This window comes from Strigops habroptila, chromosome 2 (genome assembly GCF_004027225.2).
Source record: "Strigops habroptila isolate Jane chromosome 2, bStrHab1.2.pri, whole genome shotgun sequence".
Lineage (NCBI taxonomy): Eukaryota > Metazoa > Chordata > Aves > Psittaciformes > Psittacidae > Strigops > Strigops habroptila.
In genome coordinates, this window is record NC_044278.2 from 34665330 (window position 1) to 34687643 (window position 22314).

General features: G+C 35.9%; 1 protein-coding gene across 18 annotated transcripts in view; it reads right to left on the reverse strand.

The window, feature by feature from the left end:
* Positions 1-1341: 1341 nt before the first annotated feature.
* KDM6A (lysine demethylase 6A) overlaps positions 1342-22314 on the reverse strand; it is a 156555-nt gene continuing 135582 nt past the window's right edge. For 9 of the 18 annotated variants that reach the window (XR_003990028.1, XR_003990026.1, XR_003990029.1 and 6 more), the window contains 11 exons: positions 22035-22140; positions 21110-21315; positions 18718-18782; positions 18543-18617; positions 16943-17091; positions 15815-15929; positions 13967-14154; positions 12583-12724; positions 7094-7220; positions 5669-6177; positions 3604-3680 (listed from right to left, as the gene is read on the reverse strand). Coding sequence is in view for 7 of the 18 variants with exons in the window: in XM_030476364.1 (XP_030332224.1) it covers positions 5691-5747; positions 6007-6177; positions 7094-7220; positions 12583-12724; positions 13967-14154; positions 15815-15929; positions 16943-17091; positions 18543-18617; positions 18718-18782; positions 21110-21315; positions 22035-22140 (1401 nt within the window). In the remaining 11 variants the exon portion in view is untranslated. Of the gene's footprint in view, positions 6178-7093; positions 7221-12582; positions 12725-13966; positions 14155-15814; positions 15930-16942; positions 17092-18542; positions 18618-18717; positions 18783-21109; positions 21316-22034; positions 22141-22314 lie in introns of all 18 variants that reach the window. The other 9 variants (XM_030476368.1, XM_030476370.1, XM_030476367.1 and 6 more) reach the window with 6 other exon arrangements.

A 22314-nucleotide genomic window follows, 5' to 3' on the forward strand; every position in this document is an offset into this window, starting at 1 on the left:
CCTCTACACCAAGTAACATTTTTACTTCAGCCCCTTCCCAGGATCAGCAACCAAGGGTGAGCACCCTCTTCCCTATAATCTCAGTGGAACCCTCGCTTCTTTCATCTCCCAACCAGTGAATATGTGTGTGTCCAGGATACCACCAATGTGGAGTCCCCAGGCCTCGCCCACCTCTGATCCCAGACGTGCTACACTATGCTGAACTGTACCCATTTAAGGGAAGGAACATCATTTTAATACTATTTTTAAAATACTTCCAGTTAGAAAGGCAGAGATTAAGGATACTTGGTCTTTAGGATCAACAAGTTATCTGCCATACCAATTCAGGAAGTTTTGGGAATTTTCTGTCACTAGATACTTCTCTCAGTTTCTAGTGACCTTCCTCTAAATACTTATATAGCTACCAACATCATTATTTCCCAAAGGTACTGATAGGACTTCTCCAAAAAAGCAAAGAGATACTGCTCCCAGGTTATGTACCTGATTGAAAGCTTAAAAAAATCAAATGCTCTGTTGAAGATATTTATAGAAGAACTTAAATTAAGCTTATAAAAAGGTGATTATTCCTTCTCCCCATTTATAGATTCCTTTGTTGTCAAGCTCCTCCAGGACAGTTCTCAGTTTTGTTTTTTTTTTTTTTTGAACACTTGTTTGTATATCTGGTTTTATCGATCCCCTAAAAATGCCCTTTTTTCTATTAGCTTGTACTTTTAAAAAAATTCTTGCAATAAATACCACGTCTTTGGCCATTTTCATCCTTTTAGAGTTCTATCTTTAATTTGCCTGCTACTATAGTTTGTAGCCACAAGCAAATTAGAATCACTTGCAGTATGGGGCTTAGCTGTGGAGCTCAAGGGCTCCAAGGCTCAGGTTCCTCAGAAAGCAAGTCAGTCCCCTCCATCCAGCTTAGGAATCCCATCTCCCCCCGCCCTGCCCAACTGCTAACGCTTGGAAATATCCAGGGATTCCAAATGTTCAACTTACATCATGTGTTTCATACTTTAAGAAGCAGAAGTGCTTCGTAATAACTACAATTGATAAAATATTATAACTTGTGCTTTTTTAATAAAATGAAACAAAAGCATTCTAAATCATAGCAGCTTATAGATCAAAACTGTCCATCGGTTAGGAGCAAAGTGTAATTAAGAAGTACGAAAACTGCAAAATATTAAAGCCCTGCAGCAATTCAGATTCATGACAAAACCTTCATGCAGAATAAGCAATACTGCCTGACGCTCTACTGATTTGGTCTACTTGGTCATCGGTGAAATATGAATTTTCTTCCTTGGTAATGGCACATCCTCTTTTCAAAACGGGAGGAAAGCTACAAAGCCCTTCTGATTAGCGCACAGTAGCTCTTTCCCTAGTTAGCAAAATTCTTTTACAGCACTGAGAAATGAGAACTTTTTGTTTACCATTAGTTGAGGTAAGTTATCTTGCTTTTATTTGGGTTTAAGACTACTGTAAAGGAGTAGCTTTTCAGTTGCAGCATGGTTTGTCAAGATTACAATGTTTATGACTGCATAAAATACAGAAGTAAAAAATTACGATTTGTAGAGTTTGTTATCAAGAGCTGAGACTTACATCTTTACAGAACTGCAAATACTTGCTTCCTTACTGCTAGTTGGTAATTTTGCTGGCAAGAGCATTTGTTATGATTTTCTTCAACCTCTATACCCTTTTGTCCAACTGTTGTAAGAACTAGCAAGGAAGTCAGTTATAACTACAGTTAAACTGTTGTAACAGCATTAGACAAGCTGTACTGATTCTTCATTAAAACACCCTTCGTTTGAAGCTACAATGTAAGAGGCGATTCTTTTTGTTCAAAAGAAACTATCAGCATGCTCTGTGCCTTTAACACTTCACATTGATTACAAAAAATTTAACAATGCAATCACTAACATACCCCACTAATGAGAAATTATGAGAAACTGTTTGATGCAGAACCTTCTGCATCAGTCAACTCTGATCGATCAGAAAGCTATCAATTTTGAAATTTAGATTTAATGCATTTTCAAGAAGCTAATGAGAAAGGAGCAACTTAAAATAAATACCATCATTAAAACTGCAAACTGTTACAATGATATATTATAAACTTGTCCTAAATAAACCTAGTGCTTCAAAAATTTACCAGTGAATTCGTATTACAAAATATGTGAAAATACAATAGAATACCACAAAACAACGTCCTTTTTCGGGGTCAACAATGACGCCAAGATGATTCAGTCTTAACTTTTTAAACTGTTAATAGAACATATTGTAATATAGAAGTTGCCATTTGGTTGAATTCTAGAGAATATCCCCACCCAAACTCAAATTCACCTTTTTCATTCCTCCTCTAAAACTAGTGCCAAACTTCCTGTCAAAGCCGGTATTTTCTTGAAGAGCTTTAAAGTTTAGCCATTACTTATTTTCTACTACTACATTTTGGCAGCAACTATTTATTGGTCTGTTATTGCAAAAAGTGCAATTTAACAATAAACCAGTCTGAAGGTCATTCTATGTCTTGAGGATACATACCATATATTTCTTTAAAAATAATCATACTTTTGTAAGCAATACTTTACAGTAGACACCTCAAATCTACCATAGATGTAAAACTTAAAACGAGAAAAATTTAGTCTCTAAATCTTTATACACATATTTATATTTGAGTTTCTATATATATTATATATATACACAAGCACAAGAGTATATATAAAATATATATATCAGGTTCAAAAAAGAACAAAAACTGGGCACTGTACATAAAATCTTTTTAAAACTCAAACAATAGAAAAACTTTAAACATTAAACAATTTTAATAAAAGTTTCTGTACAATGCTAAGCAGTTTTATTTACATATAGAAAATGTAATAGGAGTAGTGTTTGAAATTACAGAACTCCTTAAAATTTCAATGGCAGGTAATCTGGAAAAAATAACAGCATTCCATTCACAAATATTTTCAAGCAATAAATATGTATTTATAAATAGTGTAAATTTACATCAAGATTAGAAACAAAAATCACAAATCTGAAGTTTATTCCTTAGTCTATGTGCAACCCATTTATCTTTGTGACTTGGCTGTTAATTGTTTTAAATTTTATTTAGGAACCAAAAGTGTAACCGTCATGGTTTCAAAACAAGACAGAAAAACATAAAAGCAGTAAAAAAATTTATATCACCTAACTCTTCACATTAAAAAAAAAGAAAAAAAAAAGGGGGAGAAAAAAAAAAAGTTGCCCAAAGAAAGACTTAAAATTTCTAACTACCTTACAAAGAAATGACCAGCTAAGCTAGTACTTTTTCCAAGGGAAATTCTGAAGGGGAAAAATGGATGAAACCAACTCATCAGCCCAGAAACAGAGAAATACAAAAGAGGTGGTCTTCAAGTCAGTAGTCTGTATAATGTTGCCAGTTTTGTCAGATATATACAAAACATGGAATTATTTTTTTGAAGTACAGCTGGATGAGCTTTATTTGTTTTGAGTTCTGGAGTAGGAGGCAGTGCTCTCTCCTGTCCAGTTGGTTGACACTCCGCACTTGGAAGGTTGCATAGACACAGCTTTCAGCCAGCAGCCTTACGGGATAGCTACAAAAATCAGTGGTGCAGAACTGGGTCACTTCCTGAATATCAGAAAAGTTTTCATTTAATGTCCATGAAAAAATGTCAAGATGAGGAGGATGGCAATGGAGGAGCCTGAAAAAGAAAACATTAAATTACCTTTTCTACAAGGGTGTAGAACTCCGTTGTTTAACTAAAACCTGCACAAATTATAACCATGAGAGTTTTAAGTCACAGGCACTACTGTTTTTATACTTCTGGACTCTTTCAAGTGGACACTGGTGTTTTCTTCCAACTTACTCAGATACAACGTGCATTTTATGACTACTCTGCATTAGGATTTTGCCTATACTGCAGATTGGAGTATGCTGCGGGGATGTCTGTGTTAACACAATGTGAGCTGCCAAAATAAGTCCCACTGTGGCAGCAAAGAGCTCCGTCTGGGCTCGGTATAGATTTATCTTTAAATACTCTAAAACAGGGATTCTCAACCTGTTTATCAGTGAGGGAAGGACTGTCCATTTGTGGCTCTCCAAAAGCCTTGTGGGCTTCATTTCCCCCCCTTCTACCTAAACAACAATACAGAACCCTGAAGTTCTGAAGTAAGGAGATCTGTGGTAAGGATCTCAGATCCTCTTATCCTCTTACGAGGAGAAAGGTGTTCGGTTTTTTTTTTAATCATGGAAGACACCACCTGAGTGGCTCAAGAGTGAAGTAAGCTAGGTGTCTTGCTCCTGCCTGCTTTCAGGAGACAAGGTCTAGAAGATACCCAACTATTACCCATTACTGCACTCTGCGGCATTGCCATCGAAATACTGAATCTTTGATGGCACTTCCTTCTCTTCTTTTCCTGCTCATCAGTCTCATCATGACATGGAATCCCTTCAAGGAGCTGCCTGCAGTCTTTAAAGACATTTTAAATCATATCATAGTACCCACCTATGAACCCCTAACACTAGCTGATCCCCATTTGCTCCAAATACTGTATCCCAAACATGGAACCTCTTTGTTAGGCCTACTGCACCTTTGCCATCTGAAATTATCTTCACCCTGTGACTTGCAACAAACCATAACTCTTCTGATGTCAACTTTTAGGCTGTGACTCTCTCAATTGAGACTGTATCCCCTTTTAAAAGAAATGAGTGTGTGCACCACTTTCAGAGAAGAACAATTATTAATGCCCTTTAGGGCTGCAAGCATAGGCTCTGGTGGGGGAGGGAGCCACTCACAGGTTGAGAACCCTTGTTCTAGGGACAATATAACTGTTACCTATAAATGTTATAAACACAGACAACAAAATACCCTTCCCTCTCCCCTCTTTTCCATACAGAAACATTCTTGCCCATTTCCACTCAACTGGATGACATATCTGAGAACAGGTGGTTATTTATATGCTTTTCTATAACATCACTTTGAAATCACCATATTTCGCAAACTGTAAAGACAATGGGCTCCTAGAAGTATGAACTGAAGTTCAGCCACCTCAGGTTCTGTAGGACCAATGAAAAGAATTAAATTCAGAGGATGTGGTCCCGCACGTTTTCCAGCCTCTACTGCTGAACCTTGAGGCCTTGGCTCAAAAGGTCTCAACTTATCATGCTAGCATTACATGAAATAACTGTCTAGACATACATTTTCTGCAGCGCCTGGAAATGAATCAAAAGACACAGCCATTTCTGGGCTGTTGTATTTAATTCAACATGAAATTCTTGCAACACTTAGTCCAACGTTTGTTTCCTCTGACAGAAAGGCAAGGCTTATAAATAAAATCCAGCATAGCTTTCACTGTGATTACAAACAAGCCATCTTTGCCTGAAACAATGAAACCTGGGTGAAATGTTAGGACAGTTGTGCTGACATAGTTCAAAGCAGGAGGCTGCCATATATAGCACAAAGCTATAATGGCAAAGAGGCTTTTTGCTTTAAATTGAAATGCAAAGGAGGCCCCAAGCCAAAAGACAGAACTGTTTGAGAGCATCCACTTGCTAAGCAGAAGGACAGTGCTGATTTGGGAGGGGATGGGTGGGGAAGGGGAAGGGGAAAGAAGGGATCTGAGTGCATAGGATGCTCTGCTGCTATACTGACTTCATACCACAACCAATGTATTAGAGATGCTCTTGAACCTGGTGCTAGTTTCTCCAAGCTTCACTGTCCTGATTCTTCCCATCTCCATCTGATCCAGTTATGGTCTTCAGGTGATCTCTATTGGATTTTTAAAGCCACAACTTTATGAATTGTAACATCATACTTTTCCTGATAACTCAGTGGTTATGTTCTGCAGTAAGTTACTGTACTATTTCACATAATTCTGACTCTTCAGTGTTTTGTTCAGCAAATATCACACACAACCCATACCTCCATTTGAATCAAGTCCACAGTACTCACACAATGGAGTACCAAGACAGTCTACAACTGCTTTACAAATAATGTATTTATGCACCCACTTATTAATTTGACTTACTAATGTAAATTGATCATAGACTTGCATCAAGTCCTCCATTTTGTACTGTTCTAGCACCACAAAATTTTCCAGGTTCGTGCTTATCTTTCGTGCACAGTCTTGGCAATGTACGACATAGGTCTTTCGAGAATTGCTCTCACTAGTGACAAAAAGCAGATCAAAGACTTCCACCTATTAGACAGGAAACAGAAAGTCAACAGTTACAATTTAATTTTTTAGAAGTTAAACCATGAAACTATATTTTCTTCAAAATTTACAACCTTACCCTGTGCATACAAAGAGAAAAATTACATTTGTTCAGGGAAAATCTATCCTAAGGCTCAGGCAGAGAAGTGAAATATTCTAAACCCACTAATATTACACTTATGATGTCTGCATGAACAGCGCTATGGGAAAGCTTCTGGTCAATACTGGCAAAGCATGATTCATATTCTGAATAGGGGTTACTCAGTAAGGTGGGGATTTACAACAATTATACCAAATTTTCTTTTTTTAAATTTGTTTGCAAAAGAAGTTCATGATTTATTTCCTTACTACTCGGTCATGTGCCAAGAGGCTCAGTCAGAAGATGATTAGAAACTGATCCTCAGGGGGTAGGAAAATTTTATTTCCTGTTAAACATCATGAAAACTTTTATCCAATACTTTAAAGATACTATTAACAGAAAGTAGAATCAAAAATTCCAGGAGAAAGGTATGTCCCTGTGAAGAAAATGCACTTAAATTCTCTCTCTTGGGGCTGTTGTTGACTTCTGAAATGAAGACAGATACGCCTTCAAAATGAACCTCAGCAGATCAAATTTTATGCAGGAAGAGATAACAACTTTTTATAATAACTGAGAATTGAAAATCGACCTTGTGAATAACAATGCTGTGGAAGTACTGTGGAAGAGACTGTAGCCTATGTCTAGAAAAATAGCTTGATAAAGCTCTTTGAAGACTGTACAGCATCACATACATGTGCTGTTAGCATACAGTAGACGCTGCAATTTAAAAGCAAAATTAAAATAGCAACAACAACAGAAGACAGGACAAAATTTAAATAACTATTATAATAGCACACAAGCCCCACACATATTTTTACTGACCTCACAAATGCTACAGTAATGAGCTGGCTCGTCCTTTGCTCGCCCATGCCAGACAATCTCTTTTCCTGCAGCAATTAGAGCTTCCCTCAGTGTCTGACACTGTTTAAGAGTTCTTAACAGGCAGTACCTGTAAGCAAAAACAGTTGTATATTCAGTTTTCAACTTTATAGGAAGACTCAAGTAGGATTAAATTTCTTCCAACACCCTGTACCTGGAATTTCCTCTTCCTGTGCAATTCAGAAACAGCTGGCTACTAAGAATCACTGGAATCATGACTTTGGTAGGAGTTAAACTACATGGTTACGGACCTTTCAGTACTGCCCCTGGCCCTGCAAACAAGCTGTATCTTTCATTTTTGACTAGAATGCATGGATGCTGTTTTTTTAAGCACAATAAACCCGTGTGTTTTTGAAAGCAATTATGGTATTTTATTTTGAACTATGAATTTATCAGCAAAAAGCTAGTTTGAACTGCTAAGTCCAAACTGTTTACATTTTGTGTGACTATAGGCTAATCCAAAGAACTGCTTTAACTTACATCCTGAAAACCCTATTACTTCCTCAGCACTACTAAACTTTCAGTTACCCCAAGTCCTGACAGGAATCACTTTACACACAGGGTAAGTAAAATCCTTTTAAAAATGAAAGATAAAGTATTTTCTTCCATGTAAAATGAAAAAGAATAGGTTGGTATTAGAAAAAGAAGTCTCTTCAAAAAAAAAAAAAAAGAATGAAGAAAGGAACTGGTCAAATGTCAAATTAAAATCAACAATTCCCCGTTTCCCTGCAAAACCCCCAATTTTATCTTCACAGTTTTATACAGTTCTCTTCTGTACTAGAAAATCTAACTTGTTTTCTAGCATTGTGTGAGCTACATATGTTCTCTAAAAAGAAGCTGGCAAAACAGGTCGCCAGATTTCTAAATTACAATGTTATTTACAGTAATTTTTAGCTTTCAGCTATCCTATTTATTTGAGCTGCAGCCTTTGCAGCCTTTAATTTTCTCCTCCACAGGGTGGTTATGTTACATGCTCATTAGATGCAGAAGGAAGACGGAAAAAATGTAAGGGGAATAATAAACATTGGACAGAAAACAAAGTGCTCAAGAGTTCTATCAAAATGTTTTCAAACTTGATCCTTCTCCTATTTTGAAGCCTTAAAGATATAATATATACATTCTGTATTAAAGAAAAATAGAAAAGTTTCTTTCATGTGTTTCCAAGTAGTTAACAGAATCTTAGGCTTACTTTGAGATACCCCCCTCTTGGTGTTCTACAATCAGACCGTTCATCTTCACTAAAACCAAGTCTGTGGCTTCATTAATACCCTTACCATAAGAATAATGCAAAAATGAAAGCATGTTTCTATATCAAACATTATGTTTTCATATACCAAATTTTAAGAGAACTGAACAGCTCATCCAGCTGTAACTCCTTCAACACTTTCAAAGTTTGATGTACGTGAACTTACGATGCTAGGGCCAACCATATGCAATTGATCATGTATTAATCACTTGAGTGTCAGGCTATCATGCTTCTGACAAGCTCAGTAACTTTGGTATAGGATTCTTTTATACAATACTGCCTGATTCCAAATAAACTTAACAGCTACCATTCTTCTCTTCTCTTTTGCTGTTATCTGGAAGTGCTTTGGTATGCCAAAGAGTAGCTGGAAGCACATCTGCACACTTGTCACCATTGTTCTCTACTCCTGACTTCCAAAGATTTTCCAAAGTGTTATTTTCAAAGACTTTTCTAGTGTTACACTTGTGAAAAAAGAATTGCCCCAAGTTGTAACCCACATATAACACCCCTGCAATGTTTGCCAAATTTGTAATGAAAGCCAAAAACAATAACTTGAAGGTGAATTCCCCTCTCCTTGGATAAAATTCAGATCCTAGAAATAGCACTTGAAAACCTAAACTTTAACTATCTCATGCTGTCAAAGAATGGCAGAAAGCATACAATCACTTTGAATATGCACCACTATTTCCTGAAGTTTGGGAAGCCTAAAGAAAGCAAAAAAGATGTCTAGCAAGTCACAATGTGTAAATTAAATGGTGTCATCTTTTAGTATTGTAGGCCTGGGTTTATTCTTGTACAGTGAGAATTTATAAGAGAAAATCAAGACCATCTCTCTCAAATTCTTTAAAGTTATGGCATAAAGAGTGTGACTAAATCACGTCCAGTCAAATTCAAGTATTTAAGTACAATTTAAAATGGACGTCAGGATGATGTCCTGATTTAGTCTAGAAGGGCAGTAAGAAACCTGTTTGAATATTTAGATCCAGTAAAACTTTTAGAACTGTGGAGACCATCCCAATGGCAATGCAAAACTGACCTCTTTATACCTTTCAGTAATATATCTTTCCTACTGATACCAGAATGTGTTTTATCTGGCTTCATGATTTTGTAAAAATCCTTTCTCCCATGTCATGTTCTTTTATGTTTCTAGAACTATTTTTGTAAAGTAACTTAGTATTTCAGTTACTTTGGAATTAATTTTTTAAGCCTTTATTACAATGTTCCCACTATCTCAAAAATTCTTCTCTTCCTCATATGCATTTTTAAAAGTCCTTCTAGCTTCCATTTGAGAGGCCTGCAGTTATTTTTTTCTTTTCCTAAGGGTCCCTCAGTCAAGTTTTACATCATTTTGACTGCCTGTGTTCCTGCTCATGATTCTACTATTAATATATTTAAAAAAAAATCATGAGGAAAGCTTCACTTTTTGCTCTTTGTCTTTTATCTAGCAAGAGAGCACTGAATTGCACATTAACTAAAAATGTAAGGAGATTTCTGATTTCTTCCAAAAGCAAAGTCTCCTATTATTTTTTTCCCTAGTGCTAGTCTATTTCTTTTAATAATTTATCTGCTTCCTAATATTTATATGTATCTTTAAATTTTACTTTATTTTCTCTGTAATGGTTCCTTTCACATAATGCAGTAAGACATATTTGTATTTATTTTTTAAATTGGAATTACAAACTACTTTTTATCATTTTCCAAGAGTTATATTCTTTTGTACTATTCTGATACCTAAGAAGCTTCAGAGACAGAAGTCAAACTGCCTAAACACTTCAGATATCTTCAGTGTGCAATTTTAGATACAGATTCTGTATTTGGCAAAAAGATGACAGCTGTGTCACCAATATATTTTTTTTTCCTGATGACAACTGAAAAGTCAGCTATTCAAGATTAATTCAACCAGCTGTATCAAAAATCACTATTTCTTAAGTGTTTTTATACACCTGCATACGTGCACACATATATATAAACACACAAATGTCTCTCTTTTATACATCATAAAATCCAGGAAAAGTGGGTAGCAGCTACTTGCCAGCTGGTGCTATTTTCCTGCAGACAAGCAGTCCATAGGAAAATTATGCATGAAGGTTTATGCATTTCCAGTACGCTTACACAGCCAAGGTCAGACACTAACGAGATTGTGTATTCTGGTGACACCTATTTCTAGAAACAGCTATACCATAATTACAGAGGTGGCCACAGTGAAGAAGATTTCTCATGTTACTGCTACTATATGTATTAAACCAGAGCTCATCAATCAATCTTCTTCCTTTTGCACACATAGCATGGTACTTGGGTTTGACTGACAACTTGGATGGAAGACTTAATCCAAGCAAACTGCAAATGGTATCAGCAGACTGGAAAACACAAATGTATGCAAGACCGAAGTTTGTATCCGCTCCTCAGCATCTTTGCTTATTTGTAATCTACACCTTAAATTTAGGTGTCTCATTAGAAACAGCTCAGCTGCTGTCAGCCAGCAAGACGACAGGACACTACCATTTTGTCCTCTGTGTTTCTTCACAATATTTTAAGCAATTCTCCTGGAAAAGGATGCTATGCTCAGTCATGTTTTCTCTTTTTAAGTCTAAACAATGGCAAAAGCCCCCAAACTTGTGCAAGTGCAAAATGTGGCTAGAATATCAAAATCATACTTTGCCAAAAACATTCTAAAACTGCTCCGAGCTTTACAATAGATGCCTGCCGGGCTTGGGAAGATATATAAAGATAATTGTGAAATACATTTGTGTTGTGGGTTGTTGTGGGTTTTTTTTGGTGTGTTTTTTTTGTTTTGTGGTTTGTTTTTGTTTTTTTTTTTTTTAAATGGACATTTTGGCTTCTTCCCTCCCACACCCTGCTTCTTTTCCCGCTATTTCTCACTTTATCTCTTCAGTTTCTCCTCTCCCTTCTATGAAAGTTGGCATCCTGAATATGAACACTAATAGCTTATTTGAAAGGGTAGGACTGTCAAGCCTTCAGCAAAGATTTTCTCTACCCTAGGTATTAGCTACTACATTTTAAGAAAGTATTCACACAGAAATGCTGTTCCAAAATCCAGCTTTTCAGTGACTACAAACTTGTCTTAAACTTCCAACACTCTTGGTTCTTATGTTGTAGTTTTACCAATTCTACCATTCTGCAATACAGATGTTCAAGCCTAAAATAAAATCCTACTGTAAAAAGGTGTCTCACTCAGATGTCATCTATACATCCTACTGGGGAAAAAAAGAAATTATTTTTCATTGCCCTTTTTTGCATGGTTTGTTTTTTAAAGGTCCACTTCAAGCCAAATTACAAAAGGATTCAATTCTTGTGGATCCAGTATGTTGACAAGATTGAAGAAGTGCTCAAGCTAGAAGCTCCTTTGTTAAGGCTTAAGGAAAATTGAGTGCTGCTACCAGAGTATTCTCATGATGAGTAATCTGCTTTGGAATTAATTCCCCCACTTTCTTTAGGACAAACTTATGATTCTATATATGCTGAACCCTCAGTCTAGAAGGTTCATCATCCCTCAGTCTAGATATATTGGTGCTGCAGTATGATTATATTTGCTTGAAGTTGAACTATCTGAAGAAAATTATTAAACATGCTCCAAGCCTGGAATATTCCTGCATTTTGGAGTGTGCATATGAAAAATGTCACTAAACTCAATTATCATTTTGCACATCAATTAATTCGTTGTTCAGAAGAAAAAGCAAACGATACAAGGCTTTCAAATTCCTACTTGCCTTTATTTAAAACATTTATACTGGATCTCCAAATGACAGTGTGTGAGCACTAACTAGAGGTTCTAGAAATGTAAAATTAAGTTTAATTTTGCTGTAAAAATGACTGAACACTCCAATTCTAGTATCTGGGTTGATGACCTATTTTTTTTATTTCTTATGGTAAGTATTCTGAACAGCTTTTGTCATCTAATTCAAATGTTTCTGTAGACTGCTGCATGAAGGCATTGGCAAATTTAACAAAAAAGTTAATTATATCACTCTAAAGCTGTGCCACAATAACATCAAATAGAACACAGAAAAATTAACGATATCTTGATTCTTTGAAAAACAGAATATAAAACAAATTTGGCTTGATTCTCAGGAACAGAAGTCTTATAAAGGATTACTTACAAATCAACTATTGTTTTATGCTTGAAGGGGAAAAGGGTACAGTAAATGTTCAAATAAATGAAACTTACTTTATCATTTCAAAAAGCTTTGGATCTGAGACCTTGATATTTCGAGCCATATTCCATGAAAGATGAACCATGGGTACTATGGACTTCACACTCTGCAGTTTATTCCACTCGTACCGTTCCACTGCCAGTTTATATTGACAGGCTGTACAAAAACAAAGTTACAGAAGCAATTAGTGAAATTAAAAACTAAGTATCAACTGGAGCCAAAATAACTTGATTATAATTCAAATTTATACCTTTTAAGGCTTGATTAAACTTCATTCACAATGACCCATTCATTCCAACTACATTTGAATTCTATAGAATTTCTTTTACAAAATGTATTTATGATACTAAAGAACACACAATACCACAGGAGCAACAACTATCGGTGAAAACAAGTTACTGACAAGTGTTCAATTTCTATGATGAACAAAGAGCAATATTTCAAAAAGGCTTACTTAATACATTTTCAAATATAGCAGATGAAAAAAATCTGAATTTGAAATGTCTGCATCTCTATTCACAGTATCATAATTTTACAATGCTATAGTATATAATTTATCTTGAAAATGAACACTGCACCTTGAGAGACTTGTTGCAGTGAGTCAAACTTTTTCATTAAGCAGCCTACTCACCCCACCCTTTTAGAAGAAATGTTTGGCAAAATTTACTGTGACTGAACATGTGAGTTCTGTATCAGTCAATCATACAATCCTGGATATACTATTTATTGCACCATAATGAAATGAAGACACACCTTAAAACTCTTTAAGAAAACAGGGGGTTTTTGGAAGTACATGCTCTTCAAATGATTGACAATCATTTTAGCTGAGAAATTTCCATTCATTCTCACACCTAAAAACCTTCCAAGAGCATGGTTCAAAACTAAAGACTTCTAGAGCAGTAAGTCTGAAAAACCTAATATTCCTTTATTAACAAAATTTTACAACTGTTCACATTTTCCGATGATTTCACTAAAGAGCAATTATGTATCCATTGCCCCCAAAAAGTTAGACTGCACAAGTCCTCAAATTCATATGTAGGCTGTAGTGCAGTCTGCTTGGCAGAACAAATTTTAAGAGAAAAAGCTAAGAAATAGCCTACAAGAGAGAGCGCATGAATTAATATAAACATTTTATTCTGCTAGTGTTTGCTATACAACTGTTAATTTTTACAAGCACATTAAATGAACAAGCACAAAAACGGCATTCTTGCTGCTTTCTCTTACCAGCAGAATTACTTAAAGCCTCAACACATCATGTTTTAAAATACCGTACATTTTTGTGGGTTTTTTTTAATCTAGTAAAGCATGGTAAATTAGTAAGAAATTGCAGGTTCCATGGCATAAGTAGTATAATATCACCTAATCACGTAGTTCAGCACAGGCACTATTCAGCCATACCTGTAAGAGGGCCAACGTTCCATGCAATGTTGTTGCACCAACCGATAGCCTGAACCCAATGAACAGTGCCAGCATTTATCCACACCAAATCCCCGGGTCTTTGAATAAACCTATAAACTGGGACATTGGCTTCATACAAGTCTTCCAAGTTTGGCCACCAAGATCCCATTAGGAAATTCATATTATTCCTGAAACAACAATAAAAATGAAGACTTCAGCATTTATCAGCAAACATGTTAGTGGCTGATACTTCAATGAAATTGCCTGTAAAAACTCATCACCATGATAAACACTTTCTGCATCTAATCAGTGATCCAGGATGACCAGTCAAAAGGAAAGCTTCATCTATAAAATTCCTGATCCTAATTCCACATTTCACATCCTGCAATACATTAAAACACTTAACCATCTAGCTGCCCATGTGAAGTCAGTTTCTGGCTTCCAGTTAAGTTCTATTTTCTATTTCCCAGTATTTTATTAATGCTGAGGCAGAGAAATCCTTGGTCAGATCTGGTGCCAAATACTGCATTTCTGACCAGTGACTGATTTCATATACAGGCCATACCAGCTCTTAAGAATGCTTTCCATTTTGATCAATGCCAACCATGAACTCCTATTGTCAGTGGATGCATGTGAAGCTTATCCACACAATAAGCAACTCCTTAGCACCATCTCAACCGCGATCCAAAGGTCTGTGCTACATTCAGCCAAGAAATGTTGACCCTCCTGAGAAGCACTGAAAAAACACCTCCATATGGAATTTCCTAAGGATGAACTCTTCCACTATGGTTATGCAAAATACATGCTTCTCTCCCATCATTATCCCAATTTTATACTGTTTTTATAGTATAGTATATACTATAAAAGTATATAGTATATAGTATAAAAGTATATATATAGTATATATGTAGTATATACTATAAAAGTATATACTATGAAAGTATATAGTATATAGTATTTTCTCATCTCACCATGAGGGATCATTTGCAATTCAGAGTTTTCAAGAAAGACAATTCAGTGCCTCTATCACGCATGCTAGACATTTTAGGAGGTTACCGAGATATTAGATTCTCTGTCACCGTCAAAAGGACAGTGTCATGAGGGTAAAAGGCATTTTGTCATCAGAGACATTGCAATTGCATCAGTGGAATTACAATTTTGAGATGGCTAATCTTTGTACAAGTAGATGAAATAAGAACAGTTGACAGTAGATAGGCAGAAGATACAGATTCAGAGACGATGACATGAATTAGCAGAGCTCTGCTAAGTCAAGAGCTTAGTCCAGTTTTAGCTGGGCAAGATAAGAAACAAAAAATTCTCCCATAAGATCAGCTTCAGAGGCTGCGGCTTGAGTATGAGCATGATTAGAGGACACAATTCCTCCTCCTCTTTTTTTTTTTTTTTTTGGAGGGTGCATGTGCAGGCACATAGAAAACCCAATCTTAGAGCTGGCTGAGTGTTTCCCTAACAGTCACAGCACCTCAACTTCCTCAGCAAGCTACAAACATGGCAAAGCATGCCATGACACCTCCTGGAGTCTGAGTAAACTAAACCCTCCCTCTAGATGCAGCAAGAAACCATGCCAAAATACCGATGTACAACATGTACATGAATCATAATAAGGATTAACAGCATGCATCATCAGCAAAATACTCCATCACTCCCCAAAAAAACAAAACAAACTCCCAACTCTAGATTTTGCATTTTGACTTATTTTAAAAGACTTTTCTGACTACATGGAAATACCATAAAATAATGTCCACTTAAAACACCCTCAGTAATCTCCCCCCATTAGGTCTGAGAAAGGCACATGGAACTTGACAGAAACAAAGAGCACACCCAGCTTACTTTTCACAGAAGTCATTCATGACACCCCAGTAGCTTTCAGGGACAACAAACCATTCACAGTCACCTGGACCAATATTTATGTTTACTGAACAAAAGTTGTTATTTTCTTGATGACCTGAAATGTAGAGAAGAATAAACACACTTTATGTAAGGCTGATCTGTCAAAGTAACGCTATGAAAATGCAACGCTACAATTACTAAACCCCCTACATCATAGTTCAAGTATTTGTACATATTTTTATATGACACACACACTATTTAGATACTTCACAGTGTTAAGAAATGCAATTAAGCTACCAGTGACAAACAAATTCTGCTTTTTTAGTTTGTGGGAAATGAGAAACTGGAGCTATCAATCTTGTGAATCTGACCAATATTTCAGCAGTTCCCTTTTTGTAGAAACAAATGCTTCAAGATACTAAAGCTTAGATTTTGTCTTCTATGATAGCTCTTGACAGTCCCAGTCAGGAGCAAAACTTCGTGACTTCCAGCACTGAATAGACAAGTAGTAAGTAAATCTTTCTGAAAGAGCTTTCAAAATCAATGTAGAAATGCCAGTATTTTATCTTCTTTTGACAGTTGGAAAACTAAGCCATAATCCTTAGAGGATTTTTCTGAAGTTGTACTTCAGAAAAAACAAATGCTGAAATTTAGTCCAGATCCCTTAACTCTCAGTCCAGTGTCCTAACACAGCACTATTCAGTATGGAGGGTTGAGTCCTATCCTCAACCAGTAAGGAATCTGAAAAGCAAAAGTATACCAATTTCTATGATTGCACAAGAGCTACTTTGGAAACCTATAAAAACTTTCAAGGCATATAAAATACAAATAATGTCCAATTATATAAACCCATCCTCTTTTTTTCCCTTCAAAGAATCCAGTATCACGTGCAAGAGGTTAGTATGGTAATTACCTAGCACTGCAGAAATCCAGGAATTTCCACTATAAGGTAATTTAGTACTTCATACACGCAGAGTTCAGTTAAACAAGACACTAAAAAAATACTGAGTTTGCACAATTTCATCACATTTAGGGATGCTGTAAAATATGGAAATCTGCAGTGCAGTTAAATCAATACCACAGCAGCAGAACCTCTTTTTTTTTTTCATGCTGAGATAATATACTCACCTGGTGTTCTGCTTCCTGGAACCTTCATGTACAGCTGCACTGTATTCATGCCCAGGATGGTATGACCAACATGGCTTAGAAGATTTCCTGCTGATACCACACGTACAAAAGCAGGAAGTTTTGTCAGTTCATGGAGTTGCAACTTCCACCTGCAGCAAAATAGCAAATCGAGAAACTGTGAATCCCTAAAACTCTTAAAAGAGTTTGGGAAATAGAAACATTTTCAAAAAATTTGTTAGCATAGGAGATAAAGGAGCAGACAACCCAGTGCCATATAACTTAGCATCTATTAAGAGGGAAACTGAGACAATGCAGTACCCCTACTTGACAGTTACCAAATTTTAACAAGCTAAAAGCCAGGGTGGCTGGACTCACTCTCACAGTTAACCACTCTGCTGCTATACTGCCAGGAAATTCTGCTTGCAGTTTACACCTCTGTGTACATCCTTTCCAAGTGAAAACAGAGCTGTATTCTCCCCACACTCAAGCCTGCCAGTCAGAAACTGTTAACCGTGCTTTCAAGAGCTGAATGATATGATGCTGCAACATATGTCAAGGAGACTGTCTAAACACATCCTACCCTGTGCACACAACTGCTGTGACCAAGAAGGTAACGACATGCACGTGCTACAGAACTGAACACTTGCATTAAGATAAAACATAGATTTTCATACATAAAAATCACAGACCTTCAGTGTAGATCTCTGAAATGTCACCCAGGTATCTGTGTTACTCTTTCCATTTTAGATCAGTGATAATATTTAGAAATATTTTGACAGTTGAGTGGACAGATTCTTCTTGTTCTAATGATCCAAGCAGATCTGAATTTTTGTACTGCAGCTGGTGGGACTGGCAGCCTAGACATGCTGGATCTTTTATGGAAATACATACTAACTAGAGATTGAACGAAATGAAAATTTATTACTGGATACTAAAACCATGCTCAGAGTATTTCTAATACCTCCTGAAGTTTTTCTGAGCTACCTTCATCTGCTCACAGAAGGATATACAGTCTAAAGAATACTCAATTTATTCTTTTTTTTTTTGAGATTCTGGGAGAGGTACCACGGCTTATCCAGAGGTAAGCACTGGTCTGGTCTTTATGACATATTTTGAACCCTGCTCCTGGATAGAGAATCAAGAGCTATGAAAAAGTGGAAACAGAAAGGATGACAGTAGGAACAAGAAGAAAACAGAACCAAAATAAAAAAATCCAGGCAAACAAAAAAGAAAAAAAAAACTTTAATCTGTGCAAAGACTTAAAACTTGGTATTGTCAGATGTAATTAAGGTTGTAAGCAAACAATTTAAAGCCTCAAAATAAAAGAAAGGGAATTTATTAGAAGGATGACTAGTAAGAACAGTTTCTGATGGATGCTTAAGTTCATTAAAGATCCTGGAAAGAAAAGCTTGAAAAGAGATTTTAGTGGAGAAAGACTCATAGCAACAGTTTAAACATAAGAATTTCATTATGGAAATGGGATGTGCAACTAGAACTGGGTTTATTAGCAGACTGACTGATGTCTGAGCAGAATGCATTGGTTTTCCAGAAGGAGCATGCAGAATACCACTGTGAGCAGGAGAAACAGTAATCAACTTACTTCTTGTCATCTGACAGGTCAATGTTGGTCCCGAACTTGATTGTTTTAAAAGGTCCTCTTCTCCTCCTCCCAGAGCTGCACATACGAAAAATATAATAGGTGAGTGTGAAAATGGGAATTATGTAAAAAACACATAAAACCAACTACAGAATTATCACAGTTATAGCACACTTACTTATCAGAAGATGTGGATTCATTATCTGAGTGGTCCTTGTGGTGACTCTTCTTCTCATTTTCCTCCTATAAAATGCAATTGTGGAAATGTTTTGGGTTTTTTTTTATTTAATCTATATAAATATACAGAAAAGCAAGTATATATATATAAAATATAGAGGTATGAGTACTTTTCTTTCAACATGCTGGTACAATCTTTAAAGTATCTGTATCTAAGATTTTATGTCATTATTACTGTTGAGAAAGAAAAAGTTATTAGTCAAAAGCCACTGCAAGAAATTCTTAATGGGTACAAATTCAGTGAAGCTAAGGCCAGGACAACAGAAAATGTCTACATTGTAAATATTTCTGTTAGCCTTCATTACAGTTGCAAATGAGTGCATTGGTTTGCATCACTATGCAGGTGAACATGAATCCAATCTGAAGGAATACTGTTAACTTTTTCAGACTAGAACATTTACCTTCCAGCAAAGTCAAGCAGGTATCCCGACAGGAAACTAGGATGACTAATATTTATAAAATTAATTTTACAAAACCCATTACATAAGATCTTTTAAATTTTTCATAGCCATGTGCTATTTTAGCACTGCAGTAGCTAGGACCATGACTAGTGGGAAAAAAATCTAACCAATATTAAATGATGTCAGTTGATCTTTTGAGCCGAGTGTGCTCAAATCCCCATTCTAAAGACTTCTTTTTTGGCGAGCTAATAGAAGGAAAAAGAATAAGACAAAAAGAAGGAATGAACTGCCTGGAGGCTATCCAAAGATCTAGGGTTTTGAATGGGATTGTTGTTAAATCTCAAAGTGCCCTATGTACCTGAGAAAGTCCTATTCATCCTTTGAATGAAGCACAAAGAGAAACAAAAAGGAACCTAGCAATGATGGATTTATCAAATACTGCAAGACATGTTAGAAAAGCAATGTAACAGTTGTTAGAGGAATGAAAAAAAAAAAGGATCACTTAAGGCAAGCCAAGAGGATTGTGTCTGTAGGAAGAAGAAACAAATCTTTCATTTGAACACTGTGAAAAGTCACCTAAGGACAGGTCAAAGCAGTGTTAGGCAAAGGATACATGTACATTTTCTTTCTCATTTCCAAGGGAAAAATGAAAATCATAATTCTGAAAATTATTTTATATATGGCATTTTTACCACAAATTTGTAACAGAGAAAAAAAAGAAATCAGAAAATACTGCAGTTCACTTCTTGGTGCAAATCCAAAGCTGATGCTTTCCTGCTGACAAACTGGAATGTGATCAGTTAAGTACGTTATCAAACTCCTATACATATAATGTTCCAGAGAAGTCATGTTCTCCAGCCCCTCTGCAACGATGTACAAGAATACAATACTGGTGCAACTGTTCAAGAGGCACCAGAAAACATTAGTCGACATCCCACTTAAATTTATTACTACTGCAGAAGAAGAAAAAGCCCATTCATGTCCCAAGCTCTTGATGACTTCAGTGCCCCCCCACTTCCCAATGGTATTCTTGTTTCTTTTCCTCATCCTGTATCAGTCTCATTCAAAACCTAATGACTACCTTCCCTTCTCTTTTCTTCAACTACTGATTTTCTCCATTTCTAATCTTTTTCTCCAATGCACAAAGTTTAAATTTAGAATTTCTCTTTCCTTTCTTACTGAAATCACTGTTGCTTCTGCGTAATGGAAGTAAAAACTGCAATAGTCAATTCCCACATTGGTGTTTTCCCCATTTTCTAATTAACAACTAGAATATCTTTTTGTCTTAGTTCCACCTTAGCCTAAAACCAGATAACATAAGCCTCTGAGAAATGCCCACAGCTAATTCCAATAATGTGCTCACTAACTTCAGCAAAAATATTAAAGTTAATAAAGTAACATTTTAAATATTTCTGTCACATAGCTCTAACAACTTCTAAACTGAATAGAAACTGTTATGTTTGGAAACAAAGACAAGTGTGAGTGTAAACATCTCGTAAGCCACATCCAAATTAATTCAGGATACTATGAAGAACAAAGAAATCTGATCTATGTGATTCGAAATCATGAAATTAGAAGCAATACAAGTTGTTTTGGTTTGGGGAAAAAAAAAAGAAAGAAGCATCTCAAATTCTCAATATTTTAATATGGATATTGACATTATTACACAAAAGCTTAAGCTAAACAAGCTTTTAAAGTATGTAATGGCCAGGAGTTTTATACGGAGAAGATTCAGTTTTACATTAAGCATTTGGGAGGAACACTCTAAATACTATTTGACCCTCTATTCAAACCAGATTTTGTAAATTTACCTGTGCTTTTCATGCTAATGGAAATGTCTCTTTTTCCTTAACAGCTTCTGGTTTTTTTCATCAGTTCCAGACTTAGTATACAGTTTGTAAATTAAAACTTAAATAATAACAATGGCCTTACCCTTAAAGACTCCTGGAATGAGGATGCCTGGTACTGTGCATATTTAGCAATTGTTGTATGTGATCTACTGCTTTCACAACGCCAGATTTTCTTTGTTCCAGTGGGATCCCAGTTTTCATCTGCTGGCTGCAGTAGCTGTGTCCTTACTTCTACTATGTGTTCGTTATTTGCTTCTACCAATGTCTTAGTAGAGAAGAGTCCTAGGTCTAGTAAACAGGAATTAATAAATGACACTTAAAATATAATACAAGAAAGAAAATTAATACTTAAAGTTATCTAAAGGTTTAAACTAAAGTGCTTCGCCATCCCAGCCTTCATAACACAGCCTACCTGTAGATTAATAATTAACACTCACAGTTAATACTCAAAAAGCTTTTCTGCATATAATAGTAGAAGCTTAGAAAAAACTTGGCAGCTACTGTATGGACTGTATTCCAAGAAACATTTTACATGCCTTGGGGTAAACTGCAAAACATCTTTTAAATCTATTAACAATATTTTTTAGACCTGAGTTTTATTAATGCACTTCCATCAGATAATACACTTCCTGCCAGCGATGACGATTTTTCTATCTACAGAGTTCAAAACATTGTACACAGTCAGATTATAGATCATTAAATCTAAGCACAAAGACATGTAAGCCATAGTTTTTAATGGAAAAAAAGGCTGTCTGCAAACTTCCACGTCCATAGCTCAGCTCCAACCTGTGCTCAACAAAATCTGCTGGATTTTGAGGGCTTTTCAGATGGTCAAGATTAGAAACAGTAGCAAACTGAGAAATGACACATTACCCTAATTACTTGGAATACACAAGTAATACAGTACTACAGAAACAAAACATTCACTTTTAAGAACTGAGACTTCCTTTGAAATAACACACACTTTTTTTTCCTGGAGTAAAAAAACCCACAGAAGCTAAACTTACCTAATTTAAGCGCTCCAGCAAGGCCACGTATTACAGTAACAGGGTTGTTTGGATTTGTACAAAATTGATGTAAAGGTGGAAAGAAAGCATCTCGTTTATTTTCCAACTGTAAAATTGTAATGGAATATTAGATGGCAGATGAATTTAGACTCCTTATTTGTAAAATAAGAAAAATACAGAAAAGAGAAACAACAGGAAGAAGACAGGAATGTTCTCCATTTCCCTGCATTTGTACGGAATGAACAGCTACGCCATACAACCCTTTTGATGTTAAAAGCTG